The following is a 17,846-nucleotide window of genomic DNA, read 5'->3' as shown; positions in this document are numbered from 1 at the left end:
CAGTCACTTAAAATTCCACAATATGTAAATTAAAGATGATTATTCAAGCACCAATCTAGAACCCCTCAACTCAAACAAAAAGTTAAAACGTGTGCTTTATTTTAAAAAGATTTCAAAGGCCACTCATGATTTCATTCAACACATGTAAATGAGAATTTGCTATGTGAGAAGCATCATGCTAGATGCTGAACAGATAAAAAGATATATAAGATATGGTCTTTCCCTCAAGCCCCCAAAAGTATATATATAATTCAGTATTGAAAAGTATTTTTACTTTTATAGTTTAAACAAAAGTACTCCTGACAAATAATTCAGCTATTGATTACTGTTTCATTAAAAATATCTAAAAGCTATGAATCACTATTTAATTTTATAAGGCAACATTTCTCCTATCACCAAAATGCTAGTGTACCTTAGTAATGTATACAGTCAAAAATGTGAAAGGTGACAGAATCTGCCATTAGCTTACATTTTCAATGACGAATGTCCACTCTTTATCTTCAAATTCCTCTGCATGAGGATCCTGTAATAAAAGCAAAATTATAAAGTCACAATACATTTCTTTAATCCAATCAATCAATGGAATGCAGACAGCCTTGCTTTTAACTTTACCAGCTTTTTAAAAAGGAGAAGAATGGCCTACTCTTACGAAACTTCCATAATTTCTCTAAAGCATTATTTTCTATTGAGAAATTCTCTATTTTACTTATATTGATGCATATCATCTTGCAGGACAGCACAGATGACAAGATAAAAAGAAACCTGATCGGAGACAGATAATTTAGCAAGTGAACTATTAAGAAGCACTTTACTATGAATATTAGATTCTTATGTAAAGCCGTGACCTGATTTTTACAAATGTAAGTAGTTTCCATTTATAAATGTAAAATTACTTGTAGTAAACTTGTACTTACATGTATAAATGTAAGTAGTTTATATTTATACATGTAAGCAAAAAAAGGTACCACTTGAGGCAAGGTTTTCTTCTAAGGAGAGATTATGTAAATATCTGGAATTTCAAAGTAATGCAAAGGACTTCATAATCTATATAAAACAGCAAATTGGCATGACTGCTGATACTCCCAACTCCATCCACTCATTAATCCTGGAAAGGCCTCAGAAACCTGAGAAAAGGGATGGATACTACACCAAATACTACCTTTAAAAAATGATGCACATTTTTTGCAAGTATTTATTAGGTGCTTATTATATAAGAGAGTACAGAGGTGCTATATGAATTCAAACATAATTGTCTTTGCCTTCAAAGATAAAATAAACTAATCTAAATAAATATGTGATGAATGAAATACATGGTTTTACCAAATACTGGAAAACAACACATCGCTTTTTATAGGAATGAATAGGAAAAGCTTTATGAGAGAGAAAGCATTTGGGCCAGAAGGGATGGTATAGGACTTCTCCAAATATTAGAATATGTAAAACTGAGTATAACACATAAAAACAAAGTAGCAGGGTCAAATCGTACATGCAATTAAGTTACTCAAGTTCAATTCCATATGTTAGAGGGGGGGAGGGAAGAAAGTATTGAGAGTGAGAGAATATTTAAATAGAGCAGGCTTTTGGCTCAACATTCCAATCTAAGAATGAGTGAGTGCACACAAATGGAAAATGGACTCTACTATTCCCCTACTGGGTCTCAGGTCCCACATGCTGCTCCTAGGAAAGCATCTTAATTCATGACTGATCCACTTTAGTCTATTATTAATCTTCTGTTTCTATTGCCACAGCCTAGTTTGGCCTGTTACCACTTTGTGCCTAGGTGAAAGCAACTGCAGCATTCTCAAGTCTCTCTGTGCTCCAATCAATCTTGTACACATATTAATTCTCACAAGCCACAGTTCTGACCATGTTAGTACCAATTCAAATTTCTTTAATGACTCTTACATATCTATGGGATAAATTCAAAACTTCTTAGTTTTACTTCTTTATATGTTTCCTTTTTTTTTTTTTTTTTTTTTTTACTGTAACAGTATGATGGTGACTGATTCTAAGCTATATTAAGGCAATTATTTCTATGAGTAAATTCGCACAAGTAGGATAAAAACCTGTCAAAAAGGAGTTCTTTTGGTGGTGATATGCAGGGGGAGGGTGGAAAGGTAAAAGGTAACAGAAGGTGAAGAACTCTACTTGAAACTTGTTTCCCCAGCCTGGTCCTGCCTATGAACTAGGTTTATGGAGAGAGAATACTACAAATAAAGCTTGAAAATATTACTGCATGGACTATCTGAGCTTTTCCTGCCTATGTTCTCCTCTAAGACTTTTATGGTGTTGTGACTTACATTTAAATCTTTTATCCATCTTGAGGTTATTTTTATGTATGGTGTAAGCTGGTGGTCAAGTTTCATTTTTTTGCATGTAGCTGTCCAGATCTCCCAAAACCATTTGTTGAAAAGGCTATTTTCACTCCATTTTATACTTCTGCCCCCTTTGTTGAATATCAGTTGACCTTTGGGCTCTCTATTCTGTTCCATTGGTCTATGTATCTGTTCTTATGCCAGTACCAGACTATTTTGATTACAGTAGCCTTGTAATATAGTTTGATATCAGGTATTGTTATTCCTCCTACTTTGTTCTTCTTTCTCAATATTGCTGTGGCTATTCGGGGTTGTTTATGGTTCCATATAAATTTATGAAATGTTTGTTCTACATCTCTGAAATATGACATTGGTATTTTAATAGTGATTGTGTTGAATCTATAAATTGCTTTGGGTAGTATGGACATTTTGATGATGCTAAATTGTTCCAATCTATGAACACAGTATACGCTTACATTACTCAACCAATACCATTCACTTCCTTCAAGGGTAGATACCATCCATTTCCCGAGAGCTTTTGGTTGCTCTATAGTACATTCTGGTATTGGTTTGTTTGTTTTTTAAAATATTTTGCCCAGGGTTTGTAGTTGGTATCTGTCAGAAAGTTGGTCCTGTGGAAGATACTACTCCATTACTTAAAGTGAAAGTTCTGTAATTAAAAATAAACAAACAAACAAATAAATAAATAAAGCCTGAAGAAGCTTTCCCATGAGGAGTTTAAGGCACACACAGTGCTACTTTAGAGACCAAGTAATAAAGTGTGACACAAAGCGAGGGAAAGAGACGTTTTACCACCCTTTCCACCTGCCTTTCCCCTTCATTCTGTTGAGGAATGCAGTATGGTTGTAGCTCAGCTAGTATAGTTAATAAGAGCAAAACAAAATACTTCCCGAGCACACATTTTGCCCCAATTACTATGCTGTTTTAATCACCATAAGAACTCATAAAGTAGGTGCTATTTTTATTCCCCTTTAACAGAACACAAAACTGAGACCTAAAAGATGTGTTGTCCCATAGTGAACAACTAATAGGTATTAAAACTATGTTACGGTTTGGGATCTGCCTTAATTTCAGCCACAGTGTTAGTTCAGTTTGCCCACCACGTCCCCAGGACCTAGAACTGTACCAGCCACACAGCAGATTCTCAAGAACATTTAATGAATGGATTAATAAATACGTATCTTATAAATTAACAAATATTGAAGAGTGCTTTACCTAGTACACATTAATTGTCAAAGCACATGAAACATTATTTTTAAATACCAATGATGTATTATTCTTAAAAGAACAATTTCAACAGGACCAAGGAACAATGTGATAGGGCAAAGTCAGTAAAAACATGTAAAACAGCAACAATAATGTTCATTTCAAGATGGAATACCTACACAAGTAACTGTATTATTTACTAGACAAAAACATTTGTAATAAAGATTGCTTTCAGCTCAAATCAATTAAGTCTTCTTTGTATCCTACTATCTACCCTCTGGAGCAGTGATTTTCAACCAGTGTACTACAAGGATTTTTAAACATGCAATACCTGACTAGTTAAGGCCATTGACCTCTTTCTCTTAGATTCTCAAATTAAAAAAAAAAAAATGACAACAGGAAACACAATAGCAATCCAATGTAAATGAATCAAAATTATACATATATTTTTGTCAGATTGGCAAAAAATATATTTTTTGGTGTACCTCAGAATTTTAGTAATTACTTTGTATGTGCCATAAGATGAAAAAGGTTGAAGATCACTGCTTTAGAGTCTCCTTTCCTACCACTGCAGTAAAGAGAAAAATGGAATATGGCTTACAGTCTTTTTCCTTCTCAAACCCTAAAAGGCTTTTTATTCATTTACTAGAAACATCTATTTTCAATCTAACTCAAATTTCAAAAACAAGCATGCAAGTTGAAACAATTGATTTCTAGTTAAATCACAGAAAAATAAAACACTGGTAACTTCTTTAAAATGCACCTTGTGTATGAGCACACCTCTGTAAATACTATATTTCAGGCAAAAAGGGTTTAAAGTAGTCCCTTCCTATTTGCAAGTTTCAAGATTAAGTGAATTGTGAAGATTTTATTAAAGTAAAGTAAAATGGGGGGGAAATATGAAAAGTTTTCCACTTGAATATTTTCAATGATGTTCAAAAACAAATTCCAAAAATCACCATGAAAGAATAAAAAGTTGTGTTTTTTGCTTGTTTTACTTTTCTCTTTTCTATTATAATTTGGTAGGATGGGGGAGTCAGGAAGATTTAAAAGAATGTTGGTTGAAAATATTCTTTAAATATTTTAAATGGTCACAAGGTTGCCTCAGCACAAGTGATACAGTAAACCAGGGAGGAAGGGGTACTTGGGGTTTTTTCCTACAGACTATAATATAACACTCAAAGTTATAAAAGTTCAGTGATAAGAATATGCTGAACATTCTCATCAGTACTTGAAACACCACTTATCTCCTAATCTTCCAAGTAACACATTTCAACAGCCACTTTCAGCTCAGAATCACTTAGTGATATCCTTTCCCCAAACATGTTTGTCAGCTCTATTCTAACCCTGTTTCTCTATCATCTTGTTTCTTAAAAAGTTGTATAACTATGTCCATTCATTTGATTTACCAATAAAAACAACAAATTAAATCAAAACAATCAAGAGATTACTTAAAAATCTTCTTCAAGAATATCAGAGATCTTTTATTGCAATATATATTCACAGTCGTTTTTTGTTACAGAATAGGTGGTAAAACGTAGAATAAAGAAGAGGGCTAAATCACAGTGTGTCTGGGCAAGTTTCCCTCTTTTCTAGCCTCAGTTGCCTTAACAGTACAATGGAAATAATCACAGAACGTTAGGGTTGCTGTGAGAATTAAATGGAATACTCCAAAGGTCTCACAGTTAACTTCTAGGCTTACTTGTATCATTCCAGTAGGAAAAATGTGGATTAGAGGGGTTTAGTAACAGGCTTTTAAGACAGCCAGCTGAAAGGCAATAGGATGGTTTTGGCACTCCTGAATAAAAAGGAACTGTAGCTACTGTCTTACCCCTTATTTCTCCCTAGGCAAACCAAGTATGGTGTACACATGATAAGCATAATCAAGTAATGTTACAATGCCAATAACAGTAATATCAAAAGTATAAAATATACGTAAAGTATTAAGGATGTTTTGAAAAAGAAAATACACGACACAGAGCATTTAAAAGTAGTATTCCATTCATTGGTTAGTACACTAACATTCATCATATTGTTTTGTTCTCTTGACCTCTACAGTAATTTCTGAATGAATATAATGGATCACAAAATCAAAAGCAACTTTTTTACACAGAGATTTCACACTCTAAGCCACATAACATTTCTCTACTTAAATTTAATGTCCTTAAATACTTAGTGGATTTTCACAAACTTTATGTGACTAAATTATGCTTAATGAGATGTCCTTCTTCCTCCTGTTCTTCTGCAAAAGTAACTTCGATATAATTGGAATGACTGAAAGAAGAAATAAAGCATTTTCTAATTTTACCATTTTCAAAGAAGCTAAAACTGAGACACAGTTGTCCCCATCATTTTTTTGGAGTAGGTAAGGAGTTGGTTAGCAAAGTAAATATCCCAGTGCTTAACCCTATGTGCGAAAAATACATTATAGTGTTTCAAGAAATATGGAAGACTTCTACGGAAAAAAACATGCACATAAACTAGCCTTGTAGGTATATATACACCTAGGTTTTTGAATTTATACTTTGAATTTACAACTAGAATTTTGCTTTTAAGCTACAGTATTTACAAAATATTAATATCAATAAAACATTTACCAAGTAGCAATTTAAAACTTTCTTCTACTACTAACATCACCAAAATATCAAATGCTAATTTTTTAACAGTAACTAGTATTTTATTATATTATTTTTTACAATTTCTTTAGAGATTTTATTAACTTATTTTCAAACAGAGGGGAAGAGAGGGAGAGAAACATGAATGTGTGGTTTCCTCTCACGCGTACCCTGCCCCAGGGACCTAGTCCGCAACCCAGGCATGTGCCCTGACTGGGAATCAAACCAGCGATCTTTTGGTTCGCAGGCCAGTGCTCAATCCACTGAGCCACACCAGCCAGGGAATAATTTTAAGACATATCTTGTTATTAGTCAAACAAGGCTAACAAAATGAGATTCAGAACTAAGAATTCCACAATCCTCAACTTTCCATAGAAAAAGCACTTTAAAGTTTCCTGTGGATGGAACATAGGAAGTAGTAAAAGAAATATTCTAACAAAACTTAATTATATGAGTTCAAAAGAACTACAAAATTATTCTGACTTTACAGACCATGAAATACTCTGATACCCTTGCACTGTTAATATTAACTGCTATATTCCTAAAAATAATGCACACTAAGGCACTAGGATGGACCCAAATGTATAGAACAATGAATATTGAAATATTCCGTGATCTAGAACCACAATTATATAATAAATTACTTAACTTATAAAAATGAAACTTACCTTAAAAAGTGTCACAGTGATTTCAATATTTTCAGGAACAGGCCACACTACAACACCACGGTACGGATTTTTTATTCCAGGTTGCCAGCTATGAGCCTACCAGAATAAAAATAATGGCTTCAATACGAAGTACAGGAAATGCAATGTTAGTAATTTACAAAAATATATTGAGTCTACTTAACTATCAATTAAATCTGTAGTCTCCCTGAAACAAAAAATCTCGTCAAATAAAGCTTTTCAAGCATTAAACTTGGGCCATGGCAGTTATATCACATGACAGCTACAGATGGCACCTTTAAACAAACCTTCACCCTCTCTTCTACCCACACACAAAAGATGATGCAAAATTGAGGTGTTTCATATTTTCAAAAGCTATTTGTGATTGGATAAATATCTTATTAGGAGACATATTTTAAAAATTATTTTTGTGATCAGGGAACTTAAAGGCAAATTCATTGCCAAAAGGAAAAACAGCAGGGGGGTGGGGGAGTCAGATGGGTGGAGGAGGGCAAAGGGGGAAAAATTGAGACAACTGTAAAATAACAACAATACAAATGATTAAAAAAAGAAAAAAGGAGAAAGTAATTGTATGCTTTGCATTTAAATTCATTTCCCATTATACTCTCAATATTTATTTAGGACAGGTAAAAAAAGAAAGCAGTTTTTGCAGTTAGTATTTCTAGTATTTATAATTTTAAAGATATTTTTTTCCCTTGTAAATCTTGGTTATCAAAGTTCCCTAAGGAGTTCCCCCAAATTTGGGAGTTACCACTATAGTTCTTCCTTTGTGGTGGCATTTCCAGCCAAAGCTGATGGCAGATTAGGTATGCCAAGACATCTCAGTTAACTAAGTCTTCAACTGTACGGGCTGCAGGACTGTCCATGGACATTCGTGAAGGTGACAATAAAACCTAACAGCTTATAGAGTACTTCCTTTATGTCAGTGCTGTTTGGAATGTACTTATGTTTAACTCATTGAATCTGCCTAAGAACCCTATTAGGTAGCTACCATTCATTCATTCATTGACTCCCTCATTGACTCCCTCATTCAGCTGATACTACCTGCCAAGCACCATCTAGACACCGGAGTAGTAAAAAAAAGCAACTGCTTCAGTGGAGTTTACAGTATAGTAGGAAGACAGAGACAGACATAATAATTAATTAAAATATATAGTATGTTAAGCAGAGGTAAGTGCTATGGAGAAAAACAGATGTAGGGAAGAAGGATGAAGGGGGGAAGAGAAAGTAACAATTTTCAATAGGGTAGTCAGAGAAAGTGTCATTGAGAAGGTAACACTTAAGAGAACGCCTTAAAAAAGGTGAAAGAATAAGAACAATATTAAATTTTTTTTAAAGAAAAAAGAAAAAAAAAGGTGAAAGAATCAGATATGTAAATACACGAGAAGAACTTTCCAGGGCAAATGTACAGGAACTGGGAAATGCTGAGGCAGTTAGTAGATCATAAGGAGGCCACTGTGGCTGGAGCACAGTCATCAAAGAGGAGAGCAGCAGGAGACAAGGTCAGAGAAATAACGGAGGGCCCAGTCATATAGTGATCTGGGAGGCTATTGCAAAGATTTTGGCTTGTAATCTAAGAAAGAAGAGAAGCCATTAAAAGGTTTTAAGCAGAGAAATGATTATTTAAATTATGGTGTAAGAGACTCAATCCAGTTAATGTATCAAGAATAGGCTCCAGACATAAGAGAAGAACAGGAAGACCAAGAAGTTACTGCAATAAACCAGGGGAGAGCTGATAGTAACTTGCCTTGGGGTGGTGGAAAGATGGTACAAACTGGCTAGATACTGAAAATATTTTTATATTTTCCAAACAGAATCAACAAGATTTGCTGTCCGGTTGTATGGGAGAAAGAAAGTAGACAAGGCTACTCTAAGGCTTTTGTCCTTGAGCAAATAGAAGAAAGAAATGCCTATTAACAAGTAAGTAAGACTGCAAGAGAAGCAAGTTTGGGAAGATAGGGAACTCAGTTTTACACACATTAAATCTGAGGTACCTGTTAGATCGGGGGTGTCAAACTCATTTTCACAAGGGGCCACATCAGCCTCGCAGTTAACTTCAAAGAGCCAAAATAATTTTAGGACTATATAAATGTAACTACTCCTTAACTGTTAAGGAGTTGAAATTACATTCCGCCCTTTAAAGGAAACTAACCGCAAGGCTGATGTGGTGAAAATGAGTTTGACACCCCTGTATTAGACAGGCAAGTGCATATGTTCAAATAGGCAGCTAGTTATATGTGCCTGGAGTTGTAAATGTGGCAATCATTAACATACAGGTGATACTTAAAGTTTAAGAGTAGATGCGATGCCAAGAAGTGAGTGCAGACAAAGAATATGAAGGCTCAAGCACTGAACCTCAGAGCACAATATTAACAGGTCAAGGAAATGAGAAGTTATCAGTAAAGGAGGGTCAGTAAAGCAGAAGGAAAATCAGAGAACTGTTGGTATCCTAGAAAACGTTTCAAAAAGAAAGGAACAATCACCGGTGGCAAATGTTACTGGTAGATCATATAGGATGAGGCCTGAAAAATAACCGCTAGGTTTAACAAAGTAGAGCTATTACTGACTTCACAAGAGAAGTTTCAGGACAATGATGAGGCAAATGCCTGGGTTCAAGAAAGAACAGGAGGAGAGAAACTGAAGATAGCAAGTAAACTCAACTCCTCTGAGGTATTTTGCTGAAAGAGAAAAAAGAAGCTGGTTGGTACTGGTGGGAGAAATAGTGCCAGAGAGAAATTTTTAGTAAGAGAAAAATATGCTGATGGGAAAGATCCATTTAAGAAGGAAAATTTAATGATGCAGAAGAGAAATAATTGCTAGAGTAATGTCCTTTTTATTGAATTTATTGAAGTGGCAGTGGTTAATAAAATTATACAGGTTTCGGGTGAATAACTCTACAGCACATCATCTGCACACTGTACTTTGTGTTCACCAGCCCAAGTCAAGCCTCCTTCCATCACCTTTTATCCCCCCTATACCCTCCTCCACCTCCTCCCACCCCCACTCCACTTAGAATAACGTCCTTAACAGTACAAAAGGAGACAGACCCACCTTTGCTGGGAGCACAGACCATTCATTCTTCCACAGCAGGAAAAGAACTTAAAGAGTATGTGAGTGCAGATGCATGTGAGGGAGCAGACTTAACAGATGCGGATACCAAGGCACAGACTTGCCCAAGATCACACAGCAAGTAAGTGGCAGAAACTGGATTTGAACCCAGGAAATAGAACTGAGAAGGAGTCAAGATCACAGAAACTTACATCCATGCAAATCTTATCAGAACTTGTTAGTTAAAATACCAGCAGAAGATACAAGTTTAGCAGCGTTCTCTCACTCCAACTCAAAAATTGTCAATAATTCACCCTCTATTCTCTCCATTGCCCCAATCACAAAACTTCAGGTGAGGAAAGGAGAAGTAGAGACTCACCACATTAGTACACCACAGCCAAACGTAAAAAAAAAAAAAAACCCTCAGTTTTGTTGATTAAAAAATATCTCCAGAGATTCATCTATTCATTCCACTGCCTACTTCCATACCTGTTGACAGTCTTATAACAGAAACGCCACAAAGTAAACAATCTGTTTTGAAAAGTAAGTTTCTGCCCACCTTAGATAATCCTTAATCAAAACTCTGCTCAGCATACTCTACATACTTAATTCTGAAGACTTATGACAAGTGTAATTAACATGTATTGTGAAGGTAGACCAGGCTACTTCTCTGGTCTCTTCAAACTTTTCATATTTATATCTTTATAGCTTCCCCATACAACAGAAAAATAAGAAAAAAGAGCAGAATAACAACTTTTCTTACTAACCACAGAAGATAAGAGTCTTTAAAAAATTCCTCATGAAAAAAAATGGCCATCAAAGATTTTTACACCTGAAGATATCCTTAGAAAATTTAATTCAAGTGCAGATAAGAAAGATGAAGCAATCAAAGAGTAAATGGCTTGCCTGGACCCATACTAGTAATCAGTAGAAGAATCAGACTCCATGATTTCCAAGTTCAGAGTTCTTCATCCAACCAACATCATGCCCAGGTCTACCCTTGACTCACACAGTAATTCAAGAAAATAGTCTTCTATCCCTAGGTCTTAACATTTATATGTATAACACAGATCAAAAATGGGGAAAGCAGGGTATGAGAAGCCACCTAACAACTGGGCAATTAAGAGATAGTGTTTTCAGGGGGGCTGGTGGGTGGAGGGATAGAGCAAAAAAGAAAAAGAATTCATGGACGTGGACAAGTGATGTGAATGCCGAGGGTGGGGGTGGGGATGGGAAGTAGAAGAGGATATAAGGGGAATAAATAGTAATGGGAAAAAATATAATAAAAAAGAAAGTCTTTTTTTAACAAAAGATAGTGCTTTCAGATAATTTCCTCAGGTCTCCTAGAACTGGTCCTCTTAAATGACCTCTTTCCATCCTCAGTCTTGAATCAGCAAATGGTAATTCAACTGCTGAACAAACATAAACACAATCTGCTTTAACTAAAATCTTTTTTTTAACAAAATCAGATGGAAGGGTACTAGTTCCCAAGTTGCAAGTGTGCTACCATTTTCTCACCATTCTATCCATCATCTCTCTCCCCAGTGAAAAATGTCCAACTAAGTTAGAGCTCTGGCTTTCTGATATCCCTTCCAGAGACTGTACAACCTGGCTAAGTGAGGACAATGTAACAATATCAATTGCCAGCTGAGCAGCTGGCAATGCCAGCTTTGTAATGTTAACAAGTTATATATTGGGCAGAAAAAAAAGACCAGTAAATTTTACTGGAAAGGAATCGAGGATGAACACAGTGGCAAATTAAAAAAAAAAAAAAAAGGTATTCCTATTTTCAAAGAGCTTACTACAACCTCTACCTCAAATAGAATTCAAGAATCTGAAGCTTTCTAGAAAAAGAATGAAAAGTCTAATAATGGTAACTATATAAAAATAGCTATGGTAGTAAACATCTAATTGTACAAACACTCAGGAACAGTAATTCAGGTTCATGAGAACTTGACATAAAGTACATCATATTGGCAAACAGCCGCACTGTAAGAACCCTGATCAGTTTCCATTCAGGGTAACAGAAAGGATTTCCCTGTAAAATAATGAAGCACAAAAACACAGGTACAGCTTTTAGCTCCTCAGTGTAGTAATGAAAGGCAAGTTCATCATTTGCCAGTATCCTAGTACAAATAATGGTTGAAATTATCCAGTTCCCCTTATACAATTTCCTTCACTTTTTAATAACATTACAGATCCTTTGTCATCTGCTATAGCAGACCTAGGGAAAAAGGCAACACTTCTCAATTTGGGGTACTTACCCAACAGAATGCTTATTTTCTAATTATTTCATGTCATACTTTACCTCAAAGACCTGCACCTTGTATGGAACTAAACACAGAGTAAGCACTCATTTTATTATTTCTGTTCCTGTTCAAAATATTTCAATGAAAATTTGTAATTGTCATATAGTTGTTAAATTGATAATTTTCAATTTTTAAAAGTGCATATACCTAAAAGTTTAGGATGTCACATATAACATCATCTTAGAGCTGCCAACACCACCACTATAGGTAAAGTACTGCAACTGTAGCCTCCTCTTGATATCTTAGTACATCGTAAAAGCCACAGCACAACCACACAGCAAGGAAGTAAAGGCAGTAATGCCATCAAAAAGCTAGTGAGGACTTTAGAGCTCTGGTTCCCCTTTGGAGTTCTCCCATTTCTCTGTGAGCTTAAATTTATAGTTCAAATGCTGGATTTAAGACATAGACTACTCTGCCATAATTTTTCTGGTCTAACATAATTGCCCTGCTTCATATTAACACCTATTGTATTGAAAAATAATTTATTTAAGCATACACAAATCAACTGCAGCCTGATAATCTTTATTACAAATGCTATGACTTAAGATGAGGAAGGGAAGCTGCATATTGTGCTAATTAGCAATGACAATTATTTTCTCAATAGGAAATGATTCAGCAATGAGCTCTTTGTATATTCGGCTATAAAAATACACATGTACTCAAGAAAGTGAGCAATAAACCGTGAACTACACTTTAAATTAAATAATGCAATGTGTCTTAATATTTTACTGTCTAATCTAATAGTTTTCTGGGTGTCAGTGAAAAATTTTAATCCACCAATATAAAAAATAGTAGATACATTCAGAATCAGGAAAGATAAATAGTAAGCTATACAGATGATTAAAAAACTTGATAACTGAGTAGCTCAAACTCTTTTCAAAAACATATTTAAAATGAAAAACTAGAATAGTTCCTGGATAGTAGTTGCAAAGAACTTTATCCCCTAAGTGATTTCAGTGGGACTTAGTAGCAAATAACATATTTTAAAGGAAAAATGTTAGAAAACAATAGACTCAAAGAAGAAAACAATGATTCTACTCTTCAAATTTAATATAACTGATAGCTAATTTTTAAAAAAATACCTAGGAACAAGGGTTACTGTTTTGTTTGTTTTTTAAGAATTCCAAAATGTCATAAATTTTGAGTTTTTCAAAATTCAAAAAAAGTTACTTACTTAATTTTTACAGTAACATCACAATCATTTCCTCCATTTCCTTCTGGAGCTGATTTTTATATCCTTATTTAGCTGTTGCATACAATTTTTAAGCCAGCTTTTTATACACACATATATACACACAAACATACTATGCATGTGCTGTAATAAGCTTAACACATTGTAGGGTCTCATTAACTTTTCTAAAGAAGTACACCTGTACTATAATGTTTCAAGACAAAACACAATGATTCTAAAATATACAGAAATGATTTAAAATATTAAAAGCACCATAACTGGAAAATGAGTCCAAGAAATAATTCTTTCTAGAAAATATTGCATTCTGAGAAAAACCAACCTGTAGCCTCATTTTTGCATTTCACATTTGTATTTCACCATATGGATTCAATTCATATTTGATACAATAAAAAAAGAATCTAGACCTAAAATAAAAATTATCTGACTTTTAAAAATGCAACTAAATAAAAAGTGTTTAACCTCAAACATGAGTATTCTAAATTGACCTATAACCTAAAGTATTTCATTATGTTTCATAATTTTCTTAAGATAATAATTGGTATCTAATTATTAAAAGGGAAATCACTTTCTGTTGATAGCCAAATACATTTAGGGACTATTTCTAATGTTTACAGTTGTAGTCATATTTATCTATTCAACTTAGTGGATGATCTTATTTTGTTCCTTTCCACAAAGCTTAAGTCCCAATCAGCAAAACTGGCAGAACACCTCAAAGTCTATTTTCAGAGCCCATATGTAAATAAATAAGAAAATATTCCAGGTCCAAAATAGAATGCCCCAAAGCTATAAATGTATGCTTTGAAGAAGATGCCGTTCTTGCTATTTTCATCAATGGAATCTTTCCTATAATGCTGGGGGGGGTTACATTTAAAAGTCAAAAATTTGTCTACCCTATTATCTAGTGATTCCATTCCTAGATATCTGCCTAAGAGAAATGAAAATATTTGTCCCCCAAAATACTTGTACAGTAGTAATATATATAGCAGCTGTATTCATAATAGTGAATATTTACAATATTCACTGGAAATGAGCAAATGTTCATCAATAGGGATAGTATAAATTAAATTACAGTATATGTATATAATTGAATACTTCTAAGCAATAAAAAAAACTACCTATATACAAAACAACATGAATAAACCTCAAAAACATACCAATGAAAACAGTCTCTATCTTGATAGGAACAGTAATTACACAAGTACATATAAATCAAAACTTACTAAATCATATAATTCATGTCCATGCATTACACTGTATATAAATTTTAGTTCAATAAAAATAAAATGAGAAGATGCCCTTAGTTTTTTTTTTTGAATTCTGAAATTTAATTCACATAGATCTACTTGTAGAAAATCATCGTCCAAAACATGCCTGTAGTTATTGTGTGCTTGTAATAATATACTCAAACTTACTTATCTATAAGATACTATTTTTAAAATCTATACAACTGCTATTGAACATTTTAAAATTTTATTCTACTCCCCACAAAGCTATCAGTACAAAAAAAAACTAAAGCCTCTGAAAAAACCAATCCTTCTCTTCTGCCACCCAGCAATGGATTCAGATGACTCATTTTTCCTTAAGTGTGCCCTAACTTCATCTTCTTGGATTCTGAATAAATTATTCCCAGGTACAATTTTGTAAGTGGTACCTATTTAATTTATGATACCCTAGTACAGGAAAGTTAGATAACTACTTATTCAAGGCTACCAAATCCAAGATCAAAACTCAGGGACCTGGTTCCCATTTTAAGAACTGTAGTAACAAGACTACAGTGCCTGGTCAATCATTTCAGTAAACTACATACTATATTCTTCAGACTATAAGACGCACCCCCCCCCCAAATTTGGAAGGAAAATGGGGTGCGTCTTATAGTCCGAATGTAGCTTACTGTCTTGCGGGGGGGGGGGGTATTTATGTTATTAAATATTTTACCACATTTGTTGCTTCAAAAATTTTTCCCCCTATTTTCCTCCTCTAAAACCCAGGTGCGTCTTATGGTCCACAAAATACGGTTATCAGAAATAACCCAAAATATCTAATAATATTTTTAAAATATGTGACACGAGGGCCAGAGAAGCTTCATAATTTGACTTGAAATTGAATTCAATATTTTAAGAAATTTAGAAACCGACTAACCTTAGAAGACTTCCTCCGGCTTCTTCTTGTCCAAACCACCACCAGTTTATCTGGTTGCCTGCCAAACAAAAAAGATATTAAGTATAATTTGTTAACTTAAATCAAATTAATCTAAAATTTGGTTCTAGTACATTTAAAAGGACAAAAATGTCCTTTGCTTTAGAATGTATGGAGCAGTTACTCTTATAATAAAGCTTATTCAAATAAATTATTCAATACAGTAGATGTTGAATACAGTTGTAATCTAATTTAAATGACTAATATTTCAGCCACATTTTAAAAAATACTTTAGTAAACTAATTTAGTGGAACAAACCACATAAAGTAAAAATACTTAGAACTGGTGACTATTTTAAAAAGAAAAGCACACATGTATCTCCTCCGAAACTTAATACTATATTTCTAACACATTTTCTACTTTAATTTGGAGAAAATAAGCATAATTTAGATCTCTGAGTTATACTATTTTGACATCTCTAATTCTTATGAACAATACTATGGTTTTCAATATTTTTATAATCAATCAACTCAATTATCTTCATGAAAACAACACAATACTGAAAATAGGCACAATACATAATATCATCCCTATTTTATAAGCTTAAAAAATGGCAAAGTTAAATAACTAATCAAAAGCTCTGACAGAATCAAAACTGAAATACAGGTTTTCTAACTCTCATAACTCTTCTTTTCTTTGTCTTCTGATAATATAAAGTAAAAAACAAACAACAACAAAAAACATATTTTCAGCTAATACAACAAAGTTCCCTTTAGTGCTCAGGGAAAAAACATCAAGACTACAATTATCAGTTACTTTCCTTAAATGTTTATTTTTAAAAATCTTGGATAAAAGCTCTTTAAAAAGAAATGAATGGTAGACTCCTTTGATGACCTTCACCCCTTTCTATGCCTCCTTTATTTTACCCTGGAATCCCTCACTATTAAAAGATGACCTGTCCTCCTATTTCATTTAATTAAATATATACATATATAAAAGGACACGAGCCTTAAGCTCCTTACCCAGTATTTCACCAATGCACCTGCCCAAAGAGAGAGTTACACAGTGAAAAATATTATGGAAGAACTGACCCAGAATACAGCGCAGAAATAAAGTTATAAAAATACCAAGGAGTACATTTGCCTAACAGAAATTCCAGAAGTTTAGAACAGTGGGAGGCAGAGGAAATACTGAAGAGATAAGGCTAAAAATGTTCCAGACTTGAAGAAAAGTGGAGTCCTTAGATAGAAAATAAATATTATCAAATAAACAGAATAACTAAAAATAAGTCTAGCTGGTGTATCTCTCCACATCATGCCCTTCTCCTTTCTTCGAGAGTGAATAAAAACTTTACTCTCTACTTTTTTCTCTTTGTGAATTGTTTCATAGCCCACATCATGGACCACCCTAACATTTTGGTGGCCTGTGTGGAGACATTCTCTATTTCTCCTTCTCCTCTGTCTCCTGAGACTTGGGACTAGGGGAGCAGTGGGCAGAGGAAGCTTGACTGGGCCTAACACCTTTACCCTGCCTCTGTGAGGTTTGGAGAGAGGATTCTAATCCTTTTCCATCTCTCTGGACTCTGAAGACAGCCTCCTCCTCACCCCCACATGGCCAGCAATAGTATAAGTTTCCAAATGTGGCTTTATTAACCAGGTCTTTGTCTGGAATGTCACGATTAAAAGAGTCACACCTGGACTCTGGATGTTACCAGAAAGTCTTAAGGAATTAAGATTGACTTTCCACCAGAGACACTGAAATAAAGAAACTGACAGTAACCAGAGGGTAGGGCAGAGGGGAATAACAGGGGAAAGAAGCGGAAGGGGCAAGTCAAGGAACATGAATAGAGGACTCATGGGCATGGATAATTGGGGGGTGTTGACTGTTGGGGGGCAGGGGAGAGCAATGGGGAAAGAGGTGGGACAACTGTAAGTGAACAACAATAAAAAAAAGAAAAATGTAACAACAACAACAACAAAAAAAGAGTGAAAACTCTAGAGTCAACACACACACAAAAACAAAGATTGACTTTTGAAGCCAGTAAGAGCCCCTTGGAGAAATGGCCTCTGGTACCTTGCTTTGTCACATGGTTCATGGCAGTCTTTCCAGCTACAGGCAGAAGATAACACTGGAGCAAACTATAGCTTATGCAAAACCAACTAAAACCTCACCTCATATTACAACACTCCCAATAGCCCAGGGCCTCACAACAGCAACGTCCCCTGTCCTTTTATAATCCAATTATAATTCAATAAAAGCTCAACACCACCCCCCAAAATAAGTCTATATATATATATATATGTACCTAGCAATCAAAC

At 34.4% G+C, this 17,846-nt stretch overlaps 1 protein-coding gene across 14 annotated transcripts in view; it reads right to left on the bottom strand.

Annotated features, from left to right (window-relative positions):
- EHBP1 (EH domain binding protein 1) overlaps nucleotides 1–17,846 on the bottom strand; it is a 370,181-nt gene that overhangs the window by 279,883 nt on the left and 72,452 nt on the right. For all 14 annotated transcript variants that reach the window (XM_071221562.1, XM_045189390.2, XM_053924179.1 and 11 more), the window contains exons 3-5: nucleotides 15,532–15,589; nucleotides 6,826–6,921; nucleotides 470–523 (exon numbers count right to left, since the gene is read on the bottom strand). In XM_071221562.1, the coding sequence (XP_071077663.1) occupies nucleotides 470–523; nucleotides 6,826–6,921; nucleotides 15,532–15,589 (208 nt within the window). The remainder of the gene's footprint in view (nucleotides 1–469; nucleotides 524–6,825; nucleotides 6,922–15,531; nucleotides 15,590–17,846) is intronic.

Source organism: Desmodus rotundus, chromosome 5 (genome assembly GCF_022682495.2).
Source record: "Desmodus rotundus isolate HL8 chromosome 5, HLdesRot8A.1, whole genome shotgun sequence".
NCBI classification, from domain to species: Eukaryota; Metazoa; Chordata; class Mammalia; order Chiroptera; family Phyllostomidae; genus Desmodus; species Desmodus rotundus.
The sequence above is the reverse complement of the archived record's forward strand: the minus strand, read 5'-3'. Positions and strand labels throughout refer to the sequence as shown.